We start from the raw sequence: 26,274 nt of genomic DNA, 5'->3' as shown, positions 1-26,274 counted from the left end.
CCAGTGGAAGATTCCAGAGCACACCGGGAGAATCCAGGTGCTTATAAAGGGGGCCACCTCCTTGGGGGGCGGGAGTCGGGAAAGAAGGAAGGACGGGTCTTGGGTGGCGGAGGGGGCCTGAAAAAACAAAGAGGCAGTGTGATCCTGCGGGGAAAAAGTGGGTTGTGTGGCATTTTTTTATATAGTTAAAAAACGTGGGTGATGCTTAATACCATTCGCTTGTTGTGTCGGGGGGCGGCCCCTTATAGATATATATATATATATATATATATATATATATATATATATATATATATATTTTTTTGTGAAGGGCCCGGGCACAGAAGGCGGACTTGAAAACCAACACGTTTTTTTTACAAATTTTCCAAATTATTTGGGGTCAAAAAGACCCCAAACAATGGTCAAAGCCCCCGGCAAAAAAACCCCAAACCCCAAAAAAGTCCTGGCCACCCCCCGGCCGCCCCCTCCCGCTTGGCCCTTTCCCCCCGACTCCAGCCCGGGAATGGGGGGCGGCCCTTTATGTGCCCCGATAAACCCCTGGTGCCCCGGCATAGCCTTACGCCCAGCTGGCGGAAGCTGTCCTCCGGCTGCTCTCTCAAGGCGTCATAAATCTTCCCCAGCACTTCCTGGTGTGGTGCTGAAACAAGTCCCAAGGCACAGCCTCCCTGTGACCACGGCCTATGAGGGAAGGGCTTCCATGCCCTCGACCCGTGGCCCCCAAAGTAACCGGAGGCAAACCCCACGTGGTCAGGGGCTCTGACCCTCTTCCGGTCCCTCCTGGCGGCCCCCCGGGTCATGGCCCTGGCATCCCTGACAGTGCCCCACAGCCAGCGACCACTGGGTAAGCGACCCGTCCCATGAGGGCAGTAGAGCCAAGCAGGTCCACTCGAGGATAGCAGGGTCCGGCCTCGACTTAGAGGGACAGGGCGGAGACACAATCTGAGCACCAACCCATGGTGCATCCCTGTACCTCGCACAGGTTGGCCTCTTTACTGCACCCTGGGCCTCGGTCGGCACCCCTCCGAGCTGAGTTTGTGTCAAACACCACCCTGACTATTCTCAGCTGTCTTCCTCACCATAAGCACAGTCCTTCACCCGTGAATATTTACCCGTGGCAGTTTGCTATTGGATTGCCAGCTGTGAGGACGGCCTTATATGGGTGGGCACTAAATTACAAACGCCAGCGCAGCCTGTCTATGAACTTAATTTAAAGTGTAGGTTTACATCGTGCTTTGTTTCCAAGTAGCAGAACTCATGAACATGGTTGTATATGTCACTCGCCGCTTCTTATTGTTTCGCTGCCTTCTCAATTATATAATGCATGTTTTCTTCAGCCTTTTTGAGGTCTTCCTGGTTTTCTATGTACTCGCGTGATTACGCGGGAGTGATGATGTCACACGAAACTCCGTCCATCACGGCGTTGAAGCTCATCTCCATTACAGTAAATGGAGAAAAACTGCTTCCAGTTATGACCATTACGCGTAGAATTTCGATATAAAACCTGCCCAACTTTTGTAAGGAAGCTGTAAGGAATGAACCTGCCAAATTTCAGCCTTCCACCCACACGGGAAGTTGGAGAATTAGTGATGAGTGAGTGAGTGAGTGAGTGAGTGAGGGCTTTGCCTTTTATTAGTATAGATTGTAAAATAATACAACGACAAGCATAAAGGTTTGGGGTTTTCCGGCCCCATATACTGTAAAAATATCAAAATAATTGGACAAACACATCCACAACGGTCAATGCGTCAATACACAGTTTTTGACCGCCCAAAGATGGCGGAGGAAGAACATTTATGGAGGAGGGACCGGAAGAAGAGGGTATGCTGGGTAGGAGTCGAAGTTGAATGGTGGGATTGCTGACATCACAGGTTGAATGCTGAGGAAGGGCAGAAGTAAAGTAGTGTGGGTAGTGGTGCAGGCAGACTCATGGCGGTGGTGCATCTTTCTTCTGTGGAAAATAAAAAGAGAGAAAGGTTAGTACCCCTCTCCCTCCTGGCATAGGATTTCGCGATATCATTTGGGTCCGCCCACGGCCCCCACTACGCATCGTGTGACTATATATATATAATATATATATATATATATATATAACACTGTGGAGGGCGACCAGGTCCCATGCTCGCCAAGCGCCTTCTACTTATAGTTCTGGGTGAGCAGCCATGGGCTCCTCAGTACCTCCCGGGATGCTTGGTGGCACTCCTGGCTGATGATGGTAACCTCAGTTTCCCGCAGGGCTCCATCGGAGATTAGGAGATGGAATTCTCCACAACCCTTTGGGAATCTGGGGTGGCCGCCAGGGGGTGCTGCATGGGTCCCTGAGCCGGCCTAGACAAATATACAGCCCCGCCCAGAAGTTCAATCAGAAACAGGTGGGCTATAAAAAGGGTCAGCAACCACCACTCAGGAGCCAGAATTGGGGGGAAGAAGACGAGGTTGCCTGGGAGGAGTGGTGGTGCAAGAAGAAGGGATGTGATTTGTGTTGTGCTTAGTACTTGGGACTGTGTTGTGGCTGGGAGGTTCACGGGGAAGACGTGCCCTCCAGCTGAAGAAAGAAATAAAGTCTTTGAGTTTTTACACGTGCCTCTGTGTAAGTCTGTGCTGGGTTGGGCGCTATATAGCATCTAATTCACTATCTATCTATCTATCTATCTATCTATCTATCTATCTATCTATCTATCTATCTATCTATCTATCTATCTATCTATCTATCTATCTATCTAGGCAAGTGGCTGGGGCTGCTACCCAGCTGGCATGCCCAGGAGGACCGGAAGAGGGCTTGTACCTCCTCCAGACCACGTGGGGGCGACAGCCCTGGCGGCTAGGGAGCTGATGCCTTGGGAGCCCTGGAACTCAGCACTTCCACCACACCCGGAAGTGCTGAGGGGCGAAGAGAAGCAGGGACACCCGGAGTGCTTCCGGGTATGCAGCCGGCACTTCTGCCACACTGGGAAGTGCCAGTGGAAGATTGCCAGAGCACACCTGGAGCACATCCAGGTGCTTATAAAAGGGGCCACCTCCCTCCATTCGGGGGCTGGAGTCGGGAAAGAAGGAAGGACAAGGTCTTGGAGTAGGCAAGGAGGCGGCCTGAAGAAACAAAGAGGCAGTGTGATGCCTGGACTTTGGGGTAAAGTGGGTTGTGTGGCACTTTATTCTTGTGCATATAGTCTGTAAATAAACGTGTGGTGGTGCTTAATACCATGTCTGCCTGTCTGTGTCCAGGGCTTAGTCCACATTATATATATATATATATATATATATATATATATATATATATATATATCTATATATATATATATATATATATATATATATATATATATATATATATATATATATATATATATATATATATATATATATATATATATATATATATATATATATATATATATATATATATATATATACTGTATATAATATTTATATATTTATATTGCATAACCTCGAAAAAATGGTTCCATTATCTCAAAAATCAATTAAAAAAAACGAATAGTGTTGCACTTCAAGAAAATTATTTTGTTATCTCGAGAACACAATTAAGAAACAACTAATGATGTTGCATGTCCTCTCTCAGTTTTCATAACATCGGTTACTTTAACCACTTTTACATTTGTCATTTCAGGTGGGTATAAACTTTGCTAGGAGAGACGTTTATGAAGTTGATGAATGAAAAGTCAACACAGTAACAGTAGGGTGTACAGCCAGTCAGGTTTCATTCTGCTAAAGATCACCATGAGAAGTTGGGGTGGGGTGGACATTGCTAATTTAACTTGTGCAGCCAACAGAAAGGGTTTAGGTTGGAATTTATTTGGGTGTTTCAGTTCTGTGTGGGACAGATGAGTTGTTCTGCTACCCCTGGCACCCCACTTTGGGGGTGTTATCTCTGTGTCCTCTTTATATTGAGAACAGCCTGCAATATGTCAGCAGTTTTCCTCGTTGTATGTCTCCCTCAGCTGGATAGACAAACTGGCAAACATTCCTCTGTGATTAACATATAAAGTCCTCATCTTTGTAGGTACACAAAGTGATACATTGACATCCAGTTACCATTTAAATGGGTTCTACATGCTACCAATTATAGAGCCCAGTTTAAGTTCAGAACTCTGCATTTTTACAGGAACTAAATCTTCACTTAGAAGCACCCCTCTCGCTGTTGTGACTGTATTCCTTTCATTCCTTTTATCATTAGGAAAGAAGCTGTTGGTGGAGATTCAGACCAATGTCCACCCACCTCTTCTTGAGCCTCATATTAAAGGTATCTCTCTCCCCTTTTGCCTCTGATCGGCCTTTTATTTTTTCCCTAGTACTGTGCCACTAATTTCTTCATTGTGACTTTCAGACCTCCATGAGACACACAGACTTGCTGTGTCTGAATCCATAAGAAGTCTGGATGATCGGTCGTCTTTTCTGGGAGATTCCCATATGAGAGCTGTGGACTTTGAGACCCAATACACAGAGCTGATTGTCCTTAAAGATGGCCATTGGGTGAAATGGGAGGAATTCCTGAATAATAAGAGTCCTTATGCAGAGGTGGTGGAAGAGTGGATCGAGGACAGATGTGTGCGAATTTGGGATGAGCAGCTGTTTAAAACTCCGGGAGGTATAAATCCCTCCAACACCGCATTGGTCATAGGGGAGGCAGGGATTGGGAAAACCACCATGGTCCAGAAGATTATGTTTGACTGGGCAAGAGGTAGTCATTACCAGAGATTTGCATTTGTATTCCTGTTTAAATTTCGGGATTTCAACTTCCTAGATGATGGGAAGGAGCCAAGGATGTCGCTGAATGAATTGATTGTAAGTCACTATAAATATCTTGGTGATGGAAGACTAGGAGAAATCCTGCAGCAACCCAACTCACTCCTCTTTATATTAGATGGACTAAATGACTATAAACACAAACTGAACTTGTCCCATTGGCCACTCTGCTCAGACCCCAATGACGATGTTTCTGTCAGCATTCTGTTTGCTAGTCTGGTCAGAATGACATTACTGAAGGGCTGTTCAGTCCTGCTCACAGGCACGCCAACAGCATTGCATTCCCTGGGGTATGGCGTTAATCTAGGTGCAGTGATCTTAGGCTTTGTCCCTGAAAAAAGACTGACATACTTTAAGAAGATGCTTGGGGATGAAAATCTGGGTGTTCAGGCTATGAGATATGTGGAGCAGAACGCTGTCCTGTACAGCATGAGCTTCAACCCCTCGTACTGTTGGATTATCTGCGCTGTGCTGAAAAGCCACTTCACGACACCTGAAAAAGAGCGAGATCCCACTCCCAAAACTGTCACTGAGCTCTTTGTGATGTTCCTTCATAACATCTTGACCAGTCACAGACAAGACGCCGAAGAACAGAGGACAATTCTGATCAAACTTGGAAAAATGGCTTATTATGGGGTGGACAAAGGGATTCATATCTTTTCTGAGAAACAAGAGATATCCACCTTTGGTCTCAAACCATATCTCTCTTCTCCATCCCTCTCTGCATTCCTGCATAAAGAAGGCACTCTTAAGCACACTACCTACACTTTCATCTGCCCTAAGCTACAGGAGTTTGTGGCTGCCTGCTCCTTTTACCTTGATCCATTAGGTGATATCGAGGAACTGCTCGTGAGGCTAAACTCCTGTGACAACGACCAGTTCAATGTTCTCACTCGATTCCTGGTAGGACTGGCCAGACCTTCCACATCTGAAACATTGGAAGGAATCCTGGGGGAGTTTGACAAGAAGACAGCAGTTCAGATCCTGGAATGGGTGAAAACAAAAGCTTTAGATAAGCCAGATCATCTCCGTCCAGAAAAAGAAAATGCTCTACAAATGCAAATGTGTCACTGGCTCTATGAGACTCAGAATGAGGAATTTACCAAAGATGTCATGCGGAAGGAGTTAAACTTCCACATTGAAGACACTTTATCGGCTCTGGACTGTGCCGTGCTGGACTTTGTCATCAGATGCCGTGGAGAATGTAAGAGTCTTCATCTGGATAAATCAGATCTGAGCCCTGATTGCTCCAGGGGACTGGCACCATGCTTCAGTGTTTGCAGATCGGTCATGTGAGTAATGAAACCTGTTTTAAGTAAATTTACTAAATACACTGTGCTCTACCTTCAAAAGATTTTATAAGTTGCACTCTGTAGGAAGTGATGTCATTAATGTGCTATATAAGTGCCACTCCCACTCTGTCACTAGTGTACCATACTTCTTGTGTAGCCTCACACCACTGCCAGATACTTATTTACAATATCCAGACTTGGTCCCTGCCATACTCTGTTGGACAACATCTAAACTCATTAAATCTAAATGAAAGACTGCAAATATCACACATATCAAGCAAAATCAGATTTTCCAAAACTGATTTTTATCCAGCATGCTTTCTAGATAATTGGATATTTTAAAATTACAGTCATACTGCAGCCAAGATATCAACAACAACAACAACAACAACATTTATTTATATAGCACATATTCATACAAACAGTAACTCAAAGTGCTTTACATAATAAAGAATAGAAAAATAAAAGACACAATATGAAAACAAAATAAATCAGCATTAATTATCATCGAATAAGAGTAAGGTCCATTGGCCAGGGGGGGACAGAAAAAACAAAAACAAACTCCAGACGGCTGGAGAAAAAAAAAAAATATTAAAAATATTAAAAAAGAATATATATACCATTTATATATGTTGGTAACATCCACCAGCTCCGTGATGGAGGAGTGGAAAAAGGATTCTATGGGTAACCTGTGAAGCTCTAGTGAACTCCATGCCCAAGAGAGTTAAGGCAGTGCTAGAAAAAAATATTGACACGTTGGGCACAATTTGGACATTTTTCACTTAGGGGTGTATTCACTTTTGTTGCCAGCGGTTTAGACATTAATGGCTGTATGTTGAGTTATTTTGAGGGGACAGCAAATTTACAACTGTTATACAAGCTGTACACGGACTATTTTGCATTGTATCAAAGTGTCATATCTTCAGTGTTGTCCCATGAAAAGATATAATAAAATATTTACAAAAATGTGAGGGGTGTACTCACGTTTGTGAGATACTGTATATATATAATATTTATAATAATCGCAATTCTCTATTATATATCTCCTCCACAACTCTCAGCAAGCTTTGTCCACCTCCACCCCACTCTGGCTCACTTGCTGGGTCTTCAACAATCCTTTAAATAGTTCGCGACCCGGAAGTTCATCTGTCTGTCCAGGTCAGATGGAGAACTCAAGTCTTTAATCTGCCTGGATGTACTTGGGGCTTCTGTCCTCATGACTTCCTAGTAGTACTTCCGGGCTATAAGAGAAGCATGACTCCTCAGGTCCTGTCATAGCTTCCCCAGGCAGCACCCATGGCACCCAACAAGGCTGAGAAACCGAACTCCAAGTCCCAGAATGCTCTACGGGAATCCGGGGCACCACTACATTCCATGGGAGCTGCCATCTAGCATTTTGGGGGAGGCAGTGTCCACAAGTAGCTGCCTTCCCCTATCCTTCCATTTCAGAGGTGTCCTGGCTGGGCTGAGCTGCCAGCCTTTTCTCACAATGCTCATCCAGAAGTACAATGCATGAAATAAAGTGACAAGGAAATAAAGAAACGCAGATGTTTTGGACCTTATAGACAGAAGAGAAGCTCATTCAACTGATGTTGCGCGCTTTACTTACCACTGAAATCGCCATATCTCAGGGTTGAGCAGTGTTGGGTCCTGGAGGGCCGCGGTTGCTGCAGGTTTTTGTTCCAACCCAGTTTCTTAATGAGAGATCAATTATTGCTGATGAAGCACTTATTGCTCAGGTGACATTTTTCTGCTTCATTTAAGTGGCCTCGCTTATTTTAATCTTAAATGGATGCATTCACTGTCTGTAATGGTTCCTTATTAGCAATAAGATGCAAATGACAAAGAAGCCTTTAGTTCCCCATCTAACTTGTTTCCACTTACATCCATGTGGATTCATCATGTGCCATTTGTTTTAATAAAACACTCAAGAGAAAAATGTGACAGACTGAAAATGATCCGTTTCAGGATTTAAATTTGGATGATATCCAAAAAATAATCTGCGATATAAGAACCCAATATTGCAGACTAACAAGCTTGAGATTGGCAAGGATTGGTTTCTAATTAAGCAACTGGGATGAAACAAAGACCTGCAGCCACTGCAGCCCTCCAGGACTAACATTGGCCACCCCTGCCACAGCTGTTTACTCTTTATACAGTGTTGACTCAATCAGGCCACACATCAGATAAAGGAGTAAACACAACTGTGCTAGAAGGTTGTCACTCAGCTGGTAAACAGGACATGGACAGCGATTTTCAGTCATTTAAATTGACATAGTCTGGCAACGAGATCAGCAGCTGCTGTGGTTGACAATTCTGACATACCCAACAGCTGGAAGCTGCATAATGTGGCTTAAAGATGGCGATTCTTTTAGAACATTAGAGCACTCTAGACGTGAACAGGCCATTCAGCACAAAAAAGCTCACCAGTCCTATCCACTTTATTCTTCGGAAATTACATCAAGTTGAGTTTTGAAAGTCCCTAAAGGTCTATTGTCTACCACTCTAATTGATAGCTTATTTCAAGAGTCTGTGGTTCTCTGTGTAAAGAAAAACTTCCTAATGTTTGTGAGAAATTTCCCCTTAACAAGTTTCCAGCTCTGTTCCCATGTTCTTGATGAACCCATTTTAAAATAACAGTCTTGATCCACTGGACTAATTCCCTTCATAATTTTAAACACTTCAGTCATGTCATCTCTTAATCTTCTTTTGCTTAAACTGAAAAGGCTCAGCTCTTTTACTTTTTCTTCATAATTAGACTAACAGAAGGATTTTTCTTGTAAAGCAAAAACAACAACTGCCACCAGTACTGTTAGCCAACAGGGTGGTGGCGGAAATTGGCCTACTGTTGGCCAAAGAAGGAGAAGAAGAGGGGGGAGTTGTGTCTGAAGGCAGGAGGAGAGGAGGAAAGTAAAGAGAGTGGAACTGAGGGTAGGAACTTTGAATGTTGAAAGTATGACTGGTAAGGGGAGAGAGTTAGCAGATATGATGGAGAGAAGAAAGGTTCATATATTGTATGTGCAAGAGACTAAATGGAAGGGGAGTAAGGCCAGGTGGATCGGAGATGGATTCAAATTGTTCTCTCATGGTGTGGATGGGAGGAGAAATGGGGTAGGAGTTATTCTGAAGGAACTGTATGTCAAGAGTGTTTTGGAGGTGAAAAGAGTGTGAGACAGAGTAATGATTATGAAGCAGGAAATTGGAGGTGTGATGATGAATGTTGTTAGTGCATATGCACTGCAAGTTAGGTGTGCAATGGATGAGAAAGAAGATTTTTGGAGTGAGTTGAATATAGTGATGAACAGTGTACCCAAGGGACAGAAAGTGGTGATTGGAGCAGATTTCAATGAGCATGTTGGAGAAGGGAACGGTGGAGACGAGGAGGTGATGGGTAGGTATGGTGTCAAGAAAAGGAATGAAGAAGGTCAGAGGATAGTGGATTTTGCCAAAAGGATGGACATGGCTGTGGTGAAAATGTATTTTAAGAAGAGGGAGGAACTTAGGGTTACGTACAAGAGTGGAGGAAGATGCACACAGGTAGATGACATCCTATGCAGAAGAGTCAATCTGAAGGAGATTTAAGACTGCAAAGTGGTGGCAAGGGAAAGTGTAGTTAAGCTGCATAGGATGGTGGTCTGTAGGATGATGTTGGAGATCAAGAAGAGGAACAGAATGAGGGCAGAGCCAAGGATCAAATGGTGGAAGTTGAAAAAGGAAGACAGCAAGGTTGAGTTCAGGGAGGAGGTGAGACAGGCACTGGGTGACAATAAAGAATTACCAGACAGCTGGGAAACTACAGCAGATGTAGTAAGGGTGACAGCAAGAAGGGTGCTTGGCGTGACATCTGGAAAGAGGAAGGAAAAAGGAAACTTGGTGGTGGAATGAGGAAATACAGGAGAATATACAGAGGGAGAGGATGGCAAAGAAGAAGTGGGATAGTCAGAGAGATGCAGAAAGTAGACAAGAGTACAAGGAGATAAGGCACAAGGTGAAGAGAGAGGTGGTAAAGGCTAAAGAAAAGGTGTATGATGAGTTGTATGAGAGGTTGGACACTAAGGAGAGTGAAAAGGACCTGTACTGATTGGCTAGACAGAGGGACCGAGCTGGGAAAGATTGCAGCAGGTTATGGTAATAAATGATAAAGATGGAAATATACTTACAAGCTAGGAGAGTGTAGATGGAAAGAGTACTCTGAGAGGCTGATGAATGAAGAGAATGAGAGAGAGAAGAGGTTGGATGATGTGGAGATAGTGAATCGTGAAGTGGGAATGGGTGGAGAAGAGTGTCAGGAGTAATCTGTGACACATGGGTATCAGCAAGAGTGAAAGGGAAGATCTACAGGACAGTAGTGAGACCAGCTATGTTATATGGGTTGGAGACGATGGCACTGACCAGAAAGCAGGAGACAGAGCTGGAAGTGGCAGAGTTAAAGATGCTAAGATTTGCACTGGGTGTGATGAGGATAAGTAGGATTAGAAATTAGTACATTAGAGTGTCGGCTCAAGTTGGATGGTTGGGAGACAAAGTCAAAGAGGCAAGATTGCATTGGTTTGGACATGTGCAGAGGAGAGATGCTGGGTATATTGGAAGAAGGATGCTGAGGATAGAGCCGCAGGGGAAGAGGAATAGAGGAAGGCCTAAGAGAAGGTTTATGGATGTGGTGAGAGAGGACATGCAGGTGACGGGTGTAACAGAACAAGATGCAGAGGACAGAAAGATATGGAAGAAGATGATCCACTGTGGCGACCCCTAACAGGAGCAGCCAAAAGAAGAATTAGAATTAGAATTAGAATTAGAACAATCTAGACGAGAACAGGCCATTCAGCCCAACAAAGCTCGCCAGTCCTATCCAATTGCTTCCTCCAAGAAAACATCAAGTCGAGTTTTGAAAGTCCCTAACGTCTTACTGTCTACCACACTACTTGGTAACTTATTCCAAGTGTCTATCGTTCTTTGTGTAAAGAAAAACTTCCTAATGTTTGTGCGAAATTTACCCTTAACAAGTTTCCAACTGTGTCCCCGTGTTCTTGATGAGCTCATTTTAAAATACAAGTCTCGATCCACTGTACTAATTCCCTTCATAATTTTAAACACTTCAATCATGTCACCTCTTAATCTTCTTTTGCTTAAACTGTAAAGGCTCAGCTCTTTTAATCTTTCCTCATAATTCAACCCCTGTAGACCTGGAATCAGCCTAGTCGCTGTTCTCTGGACCTTTTCTAGTGCTGCTATGTTCTTTTTGTAGCCTGGAGACCAAAACTGCACACAGTACTCAAGATGAGGCCTCACCAGTGCATTATAAAGGTTGAGCATAACCTCCTTGGACTTGTACTCCACAGATCGTGCTATATAACCTAACATTCTGTTAGCCTTCTTAATGGCTTCTGAACACTGTTTGGAAGTTGATAGCTTGAGTCCACTATGACTCCTAAATCCTTCTCATAAGGTGTACTCTCGATTTTCCGACCGCCCATTGTGTATTCAAACCTAATATTTTTACTTCCTATGTGTAATACTTTACATTTACTGACATTAAATTTCATCTGCCACAAATCTGCCCAAGCCTGTATGCTATCCAAGTCCTTCTGTAATGATATAACGGATTCCAAATTATCTGCTAATCCACCTATCTTGGTATCATCTGCAAACTTAACCAGCTTGTTACTTATATTCCTATCTAAATCATTTATATATATTAAAAATAGCAGCGGCCCTAGCACTGACCCCTGTGGAACACCACTCTTAACATCGCCAGTTCTGATGAGGTTCCTCGCACCATCACCCTCTGCTTCCTGTGTCTGAGCCAATTCTGCACCCATCTAAAAACATCACCCTGAATTCCCACTTCTTTTAACTTGATGCCCAACCTCTCATGTGGCACCTTATCAAATGCTTTCTGAAAGTCCAGATAAATAATATCATAAGCTCCACTTTGATCGTATCCTTTTGTTGCCTCCTCATAGAATTCCAACATGTTAGTAAAACACGACCTCCCCTTCTGAACCCATGCTGACTGTTCAGAATAACTCCTCTCCTTGTCATGTGTTGCTCAATCTTATCCTTAATAATTCCTTCCATTAATTTTCCTGTGATGCTTGTTAAGCTTACTGGCCTATAGTTGCTTGGATCTGCCCTGTCACCCTTTTTATATAATGGGATGATATTTGCCATTTTCCAGTCCTTTGGAATCTCTCCAGTGCACAGTGACTTCCTAAAAATGTGTCAAGGGTTTATATATGTACTCACTAGCCTCCTTAAGAACACGAGGATAAATATTATCTGGGCCTGGTGATTTGTTTGATTTCATCTTATTTAATCTGAGCAGCACTTCTCCCTCTACAATTTCCAAATCCCTCAGTACCTCCTTAGTAGTTGTGTTTACCTCTGGCAGGTTATCCACTTGCTCACTTGTAAACACCTCAGAAAAATGTAAGTTTAGGGCATCTGCTATTTCATTGTCTGTATCTTTTAATTCCCTTTACTATTCCTGATGAACTTGACCTCCTCCTTAACTGTTCTTTTACTACTAAAATACTGAAAGAATCTCTTGGGGTCTTCTTTCGCCTTATCTGCTATATTCCTCTCCAACTGTCTTTTAGCCTCTCTGATATCCTTCTTAATGGTTGCCCTCATTTTCTCATACGCTACGGTTCTCTTTGCAGTCATTAGTCTTATATGCCTTATACAGCAGTTTTTCCTTTGCAACTTCTTTTTAAATCTTTATTAATCCATCGTGGAGATTTTTTAGTTTCCTATTACTTCCAAATTTAGGTATGTATCTGTCCTGCATTACATGTAAAACATTTTAAACCTGTTCCACTGCTCCTCGACTGTCTCCACATTTAAAAGCTTATCCCAGTCTATCCTACTTAGACTTTGTCGCATCTGCTCAAAATTAGCCCTACTAAAGTTCAACTTAACAATTTTAGTCTTTGCATCTGTACTCTTACAAAATACTGAGAATTGTATTACATTATGGTCACTTGACCCTAGTGGTTCAATCACCTCTACACCCTCAATTCTATCCTGATTATTACAGAATACTAAATCCAGATAGGCTTCACCCCTTGTTGGTGCTTTAACATGCTGTGTTAAAAACAGTCGCTGATTACTTCTAAAACTCCTGCTCTTGTGCTCCTCCATCTGTAAGGTTATCCCAGTTAATATTTGGATAATTAAAGTCCCCATGACTATAATATCCCCTGTAAACTTGCCTTTTGATATTACTAAAAGATGTGTGTTGAAATTACTGTCTGAATTGGGTGGTCTATAACACACTCCTAAAATGAGACCTTTTCCCTAATATTTTCCAGGCGAAGCCACATGTCCTCACTAAGATGGGGCTCATCATCCAACTGAAGATGACTTACATTTAATTCCTGTTTGGCATAAACAGCAACCCCACCTCCTTTTCTGTTCTGTCTATCCTTCCTAAAAATGTGTATCCCTCTATGTTACACTCATCCCCATCTTTGTTATTTAGCCAGGTTTCCGTTATTGCTATAATATCATAATTGTGCTCTGCTACATACAACTCCAACTCACTTACCTTATTTTTGATACTTCTAGCATTAAGGCAAGCTATTTTTAATGTGTTAATCCTTCTATCTTTACGTGTTTGCTTAAAATTTACATTACTATGCATTTTTATTTCTACACCATTGTTTGTTCTTCCATGTATAGATCTAAATCTGGCCTGTCCTAAACTCCCTGCCCCCTATTCCCTAGTTTAAACAATCCTCGACTAGCCTACACATACGCCTCCCCAATACATTGGTGCCCCTCCGGTTCAGATGTAACCCGTCACGGCGAACAGGTCCCATCTGTTCCAAAAGGAGTCCCAATGCCCCATAAACCTATACCCTTCTACCCTGCACCAAGATTTGAGCCACGCTAAGCCTTCTAATCTCCTCAATCTTACCTGGACTGGCGTGGCACAGGCAGAACTTCGGAGAAGACTACCTTGTCAGTTCTGCTCCTCAGCTTGGTACCTAACTCTTTGAATTTGGATCGCAGAACTGACAGACTACCCTTATGTATGTCATTTGTTCCAACGTGGACAATGACAACTGGATCCACCCCGCTCTGGCCAAGAGCCTATCCACCCTTCCAGGAGGTCTCCCACCTGTGCTCCCGGAAGGCAACACACCGCACGAGACTCTCTCTCTCTGGAGCACACCTGCGCTTCAATCCCCCTAATGATTGAGTCCCCAACTATCACTACCTCTCTCTTTTTGGGAACTGGTTTTGAGGTAGCCCGTTGGGGCTCCTCAACCCTGCCTACCACCTCAGAATTATCAGAGTCACCGTCCAGCTCCGCCAGGACATGATAACGGTTAGACACTTCTAATTCTGGGGTTGATGCCCCCGGACAGTGTGCACCCTTTACCTTACGCCTTGCCACCGTGACCCACCTATTCCTACCTGTCTGGTCTGGAATCTCCTCCCGCCACCTTAGGGGTGCACACTATCTCTAAAGGACACCTGGGCCAAGTCCGCCAATTCTCTATTACAACGCAGGTCAGCCAACTCCTCCTCCAGTTCAGCGACCCTGAGCTCGAGGTGCTGGATCAGCTGGCATCTCTTGCAGATGTAGCCCTCATAGACAACTGGCTCTTCCAAACCATCATCTAAAAAGTCCAACATCCAACAGGACTTGCATTGCACTGGCCTCATTATTAAAATTTGATTTGGGATTACTAAGCTGCCTTAACTATATATTTTTTTTCTTTCTTAAAATTAAATTTCTTCTTAACTTAAATGGTAAGAAGAAGAAGATAAACTTAATTAATCCCAAGTGGATATTCAGATGCATATGTAATGGGCTACAACTCAGCATTATAAAGAAAATAACATTTCGGTGTGTTACTTAGAAAAGGCAGAATTTCTAGAAATTTCTGCTACAGGTTATTGCTGATGGCTATCTACAGGACATAAATATTTACCTGTCTTGCTAAAGAGTCACCTGCTTTGAATAGTCAGACTGCTTTGACTTAGTATCTCATCTACATACAATGTGGGGATACAGAACTGTCTGCTTCCTTGGAAAGTTGGTTTTTAATCAAGGACTCAAAGTAAATGTGTTTACACTATTTGTTATGCAGAGGAAATTGGCTTGCACCATTGTTTTCACTGATTGCCATGTTGATCTATGCAGAAATTGAAGTATATATATATTTCTGGGAAAAGGAGAAAAAAGAGAGAAACAGAAGGATGGTCTGAGACTCGGGACTGCTGTCTGTTTCTTTTAAGCTTCACACCATATCGCTGTGGCTACACCCTGTAGCAACAGTGGCTTGTACCTGGCCCAGGTTCCCCTAGGCCTGAGGTCGGTAACAATTGGGGGCTCGTCCCGGGATCAGCACTCTGTCATGGAAACAGTCATCACTACACCTGGTACTTCCTGTTGTGAAACTTTGGGGACGACTCTGTAATTGTGTCATCCAGAGAGCCCAGCTTCAGGTACAGAAGGGAGATGGCAACATCCGGACCACGCAAGATGCTGATCTGGGATATCCATAAGAAATTAATTTTGCTGGATTACAATCAACTCAGCCTTCTGGCTGCAAGTATAGGCGATGAAACTGTAGAACTCTCACAACTAGGTGAACAAGAACTTTATTATTTCCTTTTTGATTATGTTAAGAGTGAAAAGTTGAGAAATTTGGAGGACGAAGGCATGTCACACCTACTTCACCTCCAGGATATGATTTCACAACTCCTAACCAGAAAGGATTTCAACCCTGTGAGAGTAAGGATTGTACAGGTGTTATCACAACAGGACTGGATCAAGATACTCAGTCGAGCCAAGCTCAACATCTTGGCACAAACCTGGAAAATGGAAGGAACTCTGGGGACTTGGAGAAAGGATGCTTTCCTTATATGGCGTCAGATCAAGTGGTAAGACTCACTGATGTTACTGCTTTTCTGCCTCGTAGGGAGTTCAAAGTCCATGGTGGGCAAATCTATGATGGGGGTTCTGAAATTTCATACAGTAACCTTTGCAAACAAATAGATGTAGGGCTACATGAGGGATTTACTGAGTCTGAAATTGTTAAGTCTGTACTAAAAGTTGTTAAACCAGGTATCTTCAAAAATTTTCTCTTGAGTAGAGATGATCTCACATTAGAAGAACTCAAACGATTTCTTAGGTTACACATTAGGGATAAAAGCAGCACAGAACTGTTTCAGGAACTGAGCAACACAAAGCAACAAGATAGGGAAACACCCGAACATTTTGTATATAGGATAATAGATCTTCGACAACATGTGCTGCAGGCATCAGAACAGCACGGAGCTGAATTCAGTTATGACAGAAAATTAGTTCAGGGCATATTTCTTCATACCCTTTATCAAGGGTTCAATGAAAAAAATAATAACATCAGACAAGACATAAAACCATTTCTTACTGACTTGAAGGTGACTGATGATATAATTCTAGAGAAGATAACTAAATCTACCAGGGAGGAAGCAGAGAGAATAAAGCGTCTTCACACTCCGAGTGAACATAGGTCTGTCTCTGTAAATTCAGTAAACAAAAGGACAGTTCACAGGCTGATCAGACTGAACTGAGTCAAGCAAACAATAGAATGCAAGTTGACAGTGCAGCTATAAAGCAGTTAACTGCTCGAGTGTCGAACTAGCAAAACAATTTGACAAGATTGTGAACCATAATGAAAGTGATAATTTGAAAGTTCTCTATGCACATCAAGCTCATAATACTACCATCGAACAGCTGACAGCTCAAGTGTCTATGTTAAAAGAAAATATTGAAAAGATCACAAAGCATACTGGTAACAGTACTGGACAGATGTCCGTGCACTGCCACAATTGAACACTCAGGTCTCAAGAGATAGTCCTAAAAGAAGATGTCAAGAATGTGCCCAGCAGAGAAAAGAACGGTGTACTCACTGCTTTCGCTGTGGTTTGATGGGACACAGAGCTGTTGGCTGTACTAAAAGATGGGAATCGGAAAACTGGGAAGGTCACTGGAGAGGGAACAACCAGTGACCAACAGGAGTAACAGGTCCCCCCAGACTGAGGTTCCCACAATGCAAAACACGTATCTACTGCCCCCTAAAGAAACGTGCTGCCCAACTAATTGGGAGTCGCTGCATGGTCACGTGTGTAATCAATGGAATTCAAACACAAATGCTGTTAGACACAGGAGCACAGGTTAGCATAGTGGGAGAGAGTGGGTAAGGAAGACATTGCCTGATGTTAAGATTCAGTCACTTGAGAGTTTATTAACAGGAAGTGCACTCTGTATTACTGCAGCAAATGGCACTGAGATTCCATTTGAAGGGTGGATTGAGGTGACACTTCAGATACTGAGCTCCAGACATGGGCAGGTAGCCATTGATGTTCCTTTGTTAGTAAGTCAAAGTCATGTTAACTGTCCGCTGTTAGGCTTCAATGTTATAGAGGAACTGATCAGAGAGAACTGTGACCAGACCGATACCACCATTCTTAGCGCTGCTGAGTGAGGCATTAAACGTGAAAGGTGACACAGCAGATAATATCATTTCTGCAGTAGGAGTAAAACCTGGGGAAGCAATATCACCAGGTATTACAGTAAGGATGGGGAAAAGGGGCTTGTTATCCCAGCATGTCAGATATGTCAAGTGAAATGTAAAATTAGGGCTTTGCCTAGAGGAGGCACAATGACTTTTGAGCCACTAGCAGAGAGTCATTGCCCAGAGGGCATTGAACTACTCCCTGCCATTGTTGACAGCCCAACTGGTACTTCAAAACTAATTACCATACCTCTTCAAAATTACACCTTACATGATATCTACCTTCCTAGTGGAACAATATTAGGCACTCTAGAAGAAATTATTGATATCTGGCCAGTCCTTCCCCCACCATCTGACCCAGTAATACTCAGTCAGCCAATTGATGGCCAAGTCAATGCTGCACACACAGAGTACAGTAGAGTTAAACAGGAAAGCAACAAATACAAGGTTACTGCTAGAGAGAAATGGAACCCCCCAGTAGATTTGTCCCACTTAAAAGAGGAAGAACAAGAGGTAGTTAAGCATGTTATATGAAGAATCAGATGTATTTTCACGGGAAGATGGTGAAATTGGTTGCATTCCAGATTTGAAGCTAAAAATCCACTTGAAGGATGATACTCCTGTGCAGAAAAGGTACAATGCTATTCCAAAGCCCTTATACCAAGAGGTGAAGGAATACATCCAGAACCTTTGGACCATGGTTGGATAAAGAAGTCCACTTCAGCTTACTCTTCTCCAGTTGTCTGTGTCAGGAAAAAGGACTTAAGTTTGCGTCTTTGTGTGGACTTTAGAGAGCTAAACCGTAAAACCATCCCTGACAGACACCCCCTGCCACGCATTCAAGACCTACTGGATAATCTTGGGGGCTACTCATGGTTTTCAATCCTGGATCAAGGAAGTGCATATCATCAAGGTTTCATGGATGAGGACTCAAGATCTATCACTGCTTTAGTACCCCTTGGGACTATATGAGTGGGTACGCATTCCTTTTGGCTTGAGCAACGCTCCTGCAGCATTTCAAAGATGCATGGAAGGGGTACTGGAACAATTGAGAGATGAATGTTGCACCCCATATTTGGATGATGTACTTTGCTTTTCAAAAACATTTCATGACCATGTGGAAGACTTGAGACGGGTACTGTCTCGAATGAGAGAACACGGAATAAAATTACGACCAGAGAAATGTGAGTTATTCCACTACAAATCCGTACATAGGTCGTCTAGTGTCTGAAGAGGGGGTGCAGATTGACCCTAAGGATTTGGAAGCAGTCCGACAGTTAATGGAAAAGGAACCCACAACAGTTGGAGAAGTCAGATCCTTGCTGGGCTTCCTTAGTTATTACCGCTCCTTCATACAGGACTTTTCCAGGTTGGCAAAACCTTTGTTTGAACTTTTAAATGGTACTATTGGAAATACTGGAAAATCCAGCCTGGCGACTACAGCAAGAGGGAGGATAAAATCCAATGTACAGCTACCTTCAAGGACACCAGTTCAATGGACTAATGAACATCGTACAGTCATTTCTAAATTTGTGGATATACTCACCAATCCACCCATACTTGCTTTTCCAAATTTTGAATTGCCCTTTGTTTTGCACACTGATGCATCAAACGAAGGACTAGGAGCAGTACTTTACCAACAGCAGGAGGGTAAACTACGTGTAATTGGCTACGGATCAAGAACACTAACCCCAGCTGAGAGAAATTACCATCTCCACTCTGGCAAGTTAGAATTCTTGGCCCTGAAGTGGGCAATCTGTGAAAAATTTAGAGACTATCTATATTATGCACCCACCTTCACTGTATATACTGACAATAACCCTCTGACATATGCTCTGAGTACAGCAAAACTGAATGCAGTGGGTCATCGCTGGGTTGGAGAATTAGCAGACTTTAACTTTGACATCAAATACCGCCCTGGGAAAGCAAATACAGATGCAGATACGCTGTCCCGCTTCCCTGTGAACTTACAGGCCACTATCACTGAGTATAATGAAACAATATCTCCAGAAGTCGTCTCAGCTGTCTGGCAGGGGGACAAAGCAGCTAAAGATAAAGAAGTGCCATGGGTGGCTGCTCTACAGTTCACCTCAGTGGATGACGGTGTGTTGCCAGAAAGTGCTGATACAGTCACACTAAATGATATTAGGGTCGCACAGCAAGAAGATGCTACCATCAGTGAAATCATTAACCTCAAAAGCAGAGGATGGGGTCCAAATAAGAAGGACAAGGAACAAATGGGAATTGAAACAAAGAGACTGATACATGAATGGAACAAACTCACCATTTACAAGGGAGTACTGTACAGGCAAGTAGGAAAAAGAAAGCAACTTGTTTTGCCACATAAGCTGAAACCAGTTGTCCTTAAAAGCCTCCATGATGATATGGGACATATCGGATCTGACAAGGTGATTCATCTAGCCAGAGAAAGATTTTATTGGCCTTACATGCAGCGAGAGATTGAAGATTATGTAATTCGACAATGCCTGCATCAAACAGAAGCACCCTAGTAACCAAGACAGAGCACCTATGGGCTCTATTACTACAAGCGAACCTTTTGAACTGCTCTCTGTAGATTTTCTCCGTCTTGAGCCAAGTAAAGGAGGTTATGACTATGTTCTGGTTCTCATGGATCACTTCACTCGCTTTGCACAAGCATATGCCACCAAAAACAAATCTGGAAAAACCGCAGCTGAGAAGATTTTCCAAGACTTTATCCCCCATTTTGGCTACCCTGCAAAGCTGCACCATGACCAGGGGCGTGAGTTTGAAAATAACTTATTTCAGAGGCTCCAACAACTATCTGGAATAGCTCACTCCCGCACCACTCCCTACCATCCACAGGGGAATCCAGTAGAACGATTCAATCGAACTCTGCTTCAGATGCTCCGAACCTTGGAAGAAGAGAAAAAGTCAAAGTGGAAAGATTACCTACCACAAATTGTGCATGCATATAATTGTACAAGACACGAATCAACTGGCTATTCACCATTTTTCCTCTTGTATGGCAGAGCTCCAAGATTACCTATCGATTTGTTGTTTAATCTTACAACTGACAATGAGGAAACAGACAAAAATGGGCAACCCAGATGAAAGAAGCTTACCAGATTGCTGCAGATAACAGTCGGAAAGCATCGGCCAAGGGTAAGCAGTATTATGACCGTACAGTGAGGGGCGCTATTCTTCAACCAGGTGACAGAGTCTTAGTCAGAAACCTATCTGAGAGAGGAGGCTCAGGAAAACTCCGTGACTACTGGGAAAAAGAGGTATGTCGTATTGTGGAGAGAATTAAAGACAGCCCAGTGTATAAGGTACAGCCAGAAGTTGGTAGCAGAGCACCCCGGATACTACACGCAACCTCCTGCTGCCTGTCAATGACTTACCTTTTGAAAAGACACTAAATCAAACACAGTGAAAAGGAAAATGCAAAGACCGGCAAGAACAAAGAGTGAGACACCAGACTCAGCGTCTGATCACTCCGATGAGGAAGCAGAAACCTCATATGGTCCCCGTTGCTTGCCATGCTTTCCAGCACATGTCAGATCTGAGGTAATAGAATCTGAGTCACGCTCCAGGCTCAGAGCCAAGGCCCGAGAGTTCTACCCTGAACCACGAGAACCACGACAACCTGACAGAAATCCTTTGCAAGGAACATCAAGGGAACAAGGACTGGAAATGGAGAGCAGTGTTGCTGAACCCCAGGTGGAGAACATTGATGAAGTAGTGGAACCCACAAATGGTCAAGAAGACCTAGCAACAGAACACCAGAGTGACAGAGAAGGGGACACGCTAAGAAGATCTTGCACTGTCAAACCCAGAGAGGTATTCACATACTACAGACTGGGGCAGCCATCATACCAGCCTTGGAATCCTGGTGTCCATGCAGTTATACAGAATCCTATGTATCTGTTGCCAAGCCACACAATAGTGTATCCAGCATACCCAGGATTTGATTATTATCTAAGACCACTAGTTGAGACACAATAGACACTGAACCAAAGGCTGAGCCTTTAGAGCAAGATGTCAGGAGCCATCTCAAAAAAAGTAGGGGAGAGTGTAATGGGCTACAACTCAGCATTATAAAGAAAATAACATTTCGGTGTGTTACTTAGAAAAGGCAGAATTTCTAGAAAATTCTGCTACAGGTTATTGCTGATGGCTATCTACAGGACATAAATATTTACCTGTCTTGCTAAAGAGTCACCTGCTTTGAATAGTCAGACTGCTTTGACTTAGTATCTCATCTACATACAATGTGGGGATACAGAACTGTCTGCTTCCTTGGAAAGTTGGTTTTTAATCAAGGACTCAAAGTAAATGTGTTTACACTATTTGTTATGCAGAGGAAATTGGCTTGCACCATTGTTTTCACTGATTGCCATGTTGATCTATGCAGAAATTGAAGTATATATATATTTCTGGGAAAAGGAGAAAAAAGAGAGAAACAGAAGGATGGTCTGAGACTCGGGACTGCTGTCTGTTTCTTTTAAGCTTTACACCATATCGCTGTGGCTACACCCTGTAGCAACAGTGGTTTGTACCTGGCCCAGGTTCCCCTAGGCCTGAGGTCGGTAACACATACATTAGCAGAAACATGAAAACAAAGATACAGCCAATCAATCAATAAACAAATACATGTACAGTATATTGTGCAGATATTTCAAAATGAACTTAACGAGAACATCTGGTGGGAACACTGAATTGCCTGATAGCAGTGAGCAGAAAAAACTCCAAGAGGTACTTCTCACCACACCATGGTGGAATGAGCCTGTGGCTAAATGTGTTCCAAAAGAACACCTCATTTCAGGATGGCATCCGATTTTATCAACATCTCCTTTCCACAACAGGTTCCAGACTGTCCAGGGTTGGGCCTGTGATGGAGAAGGCTTTCCTGACAAGTTTGTTCAGGTATTGTGCATCTTTTGAGCTCCACTGAGACCACAGCGTAGAACAACACACTGGCTACTATGGACTGGTAGAATAGCAGCAGCTTGCTGCACACCTCAAAAGGCCTGAGTCTTCTTATAAAGTCCAGTCTGGTTCGACCATTTTTGTCCTGTGCCACAGAGTTGTCAGACTAGGGCAGTTTGTTGTTCAAGTGAATCCCCAGGTACTTCTAGCTCTGCACCACTTCCACGTCCCCCCCCTGCCCAGGATGGTGACTGGTCTCAGAGACTACTTAGCTTGCTGGATGTCCACCACCAGCTCTTTTGTCTTGCTGATGCTGAGTTTCAGGTTGTTATCCCAGCACCACAAGACAATGTCCTCCATGACCATTCTGTACTCTGACTCATCTCCATTATTAATGCAGCCTAGGTGTGTTGTGTAGAGGGTCAACGGGAAGGAAGAGAGAACAGTTCTCTGAGGTGCTCCAGTATTACACCCCTCCATTTCTGACACACAGTCTGTCAAAATTGCAAGTTGCTCTCTGTAATCCCGGAGATTGTGGAGGCATCAAGATTCAGAATGGTGTTAATTGCGTTGGAAAAATCAAGGACATTATCCTGACTGTGGTGTCAGATTTGTCCAAGTGGCAGTAGGCTCTGTGGAGCATTTAGATGAGAGCATCTTCCAAACCTGTATGTGTCTGATAGGCAAACTGCAGAGGATGCAGATGTTCTGAAACTAGGGGTCAGAGCTATTTCAGAACCAGCCTCTCAATGGTCTTTATGATGTTTGAAGTAAGAGCAATTGGTCTGAAGTTCCTGAGATTACCAGAATGCTCTTTTTGTGACACTGGGACTACACAGGATGTTTTCCATGGCTGGGGAACCTTCTGCAAATTCAGGGAAAGGGAAAACAAGAGCTGAAGGACCCCACAGAGCTGGCTGGGACTTGTATGCTGACGCCGATTACATCCAGCCCTGAGGTCTTGTTTTTGCAGATTTTTCCCAACTCTTTCCTCGCTTGATCAGCAGAGACACACAGTCACTTTTTAATTATTCTAAAGACACTAATGGAGCAGTGGCTTTGTTCCATGAAAGTACTTCCAAACAAAGGGGAAGAACGTTTCAGTCATCGCTTGGAAGAACAATATATAATGAAATCTACAGTATTTTTGCAGCTTTGAAAAGACAGAAAGTGTAGACAAAGCTTGGTTGATTTTGATCGGTCCATCCAAATAGTATTGGTGACCACAGGCACCTTAGGCATGAAAATTCTGCTGGGGCAGCACTGTCAGAAAGCATGGAGCCTTTCTGAGAGGTCGTAGAATGTGTGTGAGTATGAGGGAGACAATAAAGAACGTATTACAACTGTTCCACTGCCTTTCACTTCACTGGCCTGGTCACATTGCTGCTGGTGATCTTGAGAAGGATCCTGGTTTGGATCTGCTGGTGAAGGAGAGTGCAGATGCTGTTACCTCCAAACCCCAAATTGGATATGCCATCATCAATTAATTGGTGTTGGATACATCAAAGAAAAGGTCATTGGAGCTGTATGTCAGGAGCAGGCAAAGTCTGAAGCAATGATGGTAATGTTGGATGATGGCAGAGGAAGGAAATAGCCTCACATGGGAGAATGAACCGGAGACACTGAATTTCACAATGTATTAGGCTGAAAGTAGCAGTGATAAACAAAATGTAACTGAATAATGCTGCAAAAACAAACAAGCAATTTAAAACTTCAGCAACATATTCTGTCATACAGTACAACCACTAAACTGCAGTATTCAAAGACATCAAGTACTTGACAAAAATGCAAATGAATTTTCATAAATGTCTTGTTCAGTGGGCTAAATCATATTGTAATCAAGTCATGAAAGTAATTCATAATCATGGTTATAGAGAAAAGACAAGCAAAATGACACCTTTTATTGGGTAACTAAAAAGATTACAATATGTAAGCTTTCGAGGCAACTCAGGTTACATCTTGTCTGAAGAAGAAGCTTGAGTTGCCTCGAAAGCTTGCATATTGTAATCTTTTTAGTTGGCCAATAAAAGGTGTCGTTTTGCTTGGCTTTTCTCAACATTCATAATGGCTAACACGGTACAACACCCTAGTACTATAATCATGGTTATAATTACTCCAAAAGAGCAAGTTGTGCAAGTTTAGGGACCTTTCTAATTGTGTCACAAAGAATCAACCAATGGGTCATTTATAAGGGCTGTAGCTGGAAAATGAAAAAGTTAAAGCTGAATTTGTCCACATGAAGCAAAGGTATGAAAATAACACTGCAGGGTCCATGGGCCTTGATGAGCAAATCAAAAATCTGGCGACAGGGACAAAGACAATTTCATGAAAAGGTCAAATTCCATTAGAACAAAGTGTTTTTGGGGTGAGGGGTTTACACTCATCAGCCTCCCATGGAAGTGCTATGCTATGGTTCAGGGAAGGAAAATTGGATGAACCTTTGATTTAGGAGGAACAATGTGAATTTCATCCTGATCATGGAACAATGGACCAGCTTGTTTCCCTCATAAGGATTCTGGAGGGTTTCAATGAGAGTATGCCCAACCAGTTATGCATTTTATGGAACAGGAAAAGGCATATGACCACATCCCTCAAGGAGTCCTGTGATGGGTGCTTTGGGAGTATGGGGTATTGGGCCTGTTGCTGTTGGCTATTTTGTTCCTGTACAACTGGAGTGAAAGCTAGGTTTGAATTGCTGGCAGTAAGTCACACTTGTTCCTGGCAGGTGTGGGATTCCACGATAGCTGTCCCCTGTCACATGGACAGACTTTCTAGGTGCAGCCAAGGAGTGGAGATAGGTCCAGTTTGGTGGCTGCATGAACGTATCTCTGTTATTTGCAGATGATGTGGTCCCGGTGGTTTCATCAGGCTGTGACCTCAGACATGCACTGGGGTAGTTTGAAGTTGAGTGTGAAGCAGCCAGGATGAGGATCAGTACCTCTAAGTTTGAGTCTAATGTTTCTCTGTCAGAAAAAGGTGAATGCCCTTTTAAGTTTAATGTGAGGTGCTGGCCTCAAGTGTAGGAGTTTAAGTTTCTTGAGGTCTTGTTCATGAGTGAATGAAGAAGGAAATGGGAGATCAACTAGTGGATCAATGCAGTCATATGGACATTGTATTCGTCAGTTGTGGTTAACAGAGAGCTGAAGTGAAAGGCAAAGCTCTCAATTTACCCATCACTCTACCCTGACCCATGGTCAGGAGCTTTGCATAGAGATTGAAAGAACCAGACTGCGGATACAAGTGGCGGAAATGAGAAAGGGGCGCAGACATTCAGGAGGAACTCAAAGCAGAGCCGCTGCTCCTCCACATTGAAAGGAGCCTGTTGAGGGGGTTCAAGAATCTGATTTGAATGCCTCCCTGGTAAGGTGTTTCAGGGATGTTCAACTAGGAGGAGACCCAGGACATGCTGGAGAGGTTATCTCTCTCAGCTGGCCCGGGAACATCTCAGTATTCCCCGAGAGGAGTTGTAGGAGGCAGCAGGAAAAAGGGACATCTGGGCATCTTTGCTGAAACAGCTGAACACGTGACCTGGAAAACAGACGGTTGAATGGACAGAAAAAAAAATAACCAGACACACACACAAAAACGTACTGCTTGTTAAGTTAGATTTTACACACATTTAGGGGCTGAATCACTGGGGTGAGCCAGTTAACTGTCTGTCAGCACAGGCCCAGTACTGTAAGAATACATGTTATTGTTTTGTTTCCCTGCCAAATATAGGGAAAGTATTATAATCGTCCAAAGAGTCGATGTTGAGATTTTGATGAATCTCAACGTTTTAGTCCTCCCTGACTTTC

At 43.2% G+C, this 26,274-nt stretch overlaps 1 protein-coding gene across 3 annotated transcripts in view; it reads left to right on the top strand.

Annotated features, from left to right (window-relative positions):
• Nucleotides 1–26,274, top strand: part of LOC120533245 (NACHT, LRR and PYD domains-containing protein 12-like) — a 151,419-nt gene that overhangs the window by 77,581 nt on the left and 47,564 nt on the right. For all 3 annotated transcript variants that reach the window (XM_039760022.1, XM_039760020.1, XM_039760023.1), the window contains exons 10-11: nt 4,190–4,255; nt 4,340–6,050. In XM_039760022.1, the coding sequence (XP_039615956.1) occupies nt 4,190–4,255; nt 4,340–6,050 (1,777 nt within the window). The remainder of the gene's footprint in view (nt 1–4,189; nt 4,256–4,339; nt 6,051–26,274) is intronic.

Source organism: Polypterus senegalus, chromosome 8, assembly GCF_016835505.1.
Source record: "Polypterus senegalus isolate Bchr_013 chromosome 8, ASM1683550v1, whole genome shotgun sequence".
Lineage (NCBI taxonomy): Eukaryota > Metazoa > Chordata > Cladistia > Polypteriformes > Polypteridae > Polypterus > Polypterus senegalus.
The sequence above is the reverse complement of the archived record's forward strand: the minus strand, read 5'-3'. Positions and strand labels throughout refer to the sequence as shown.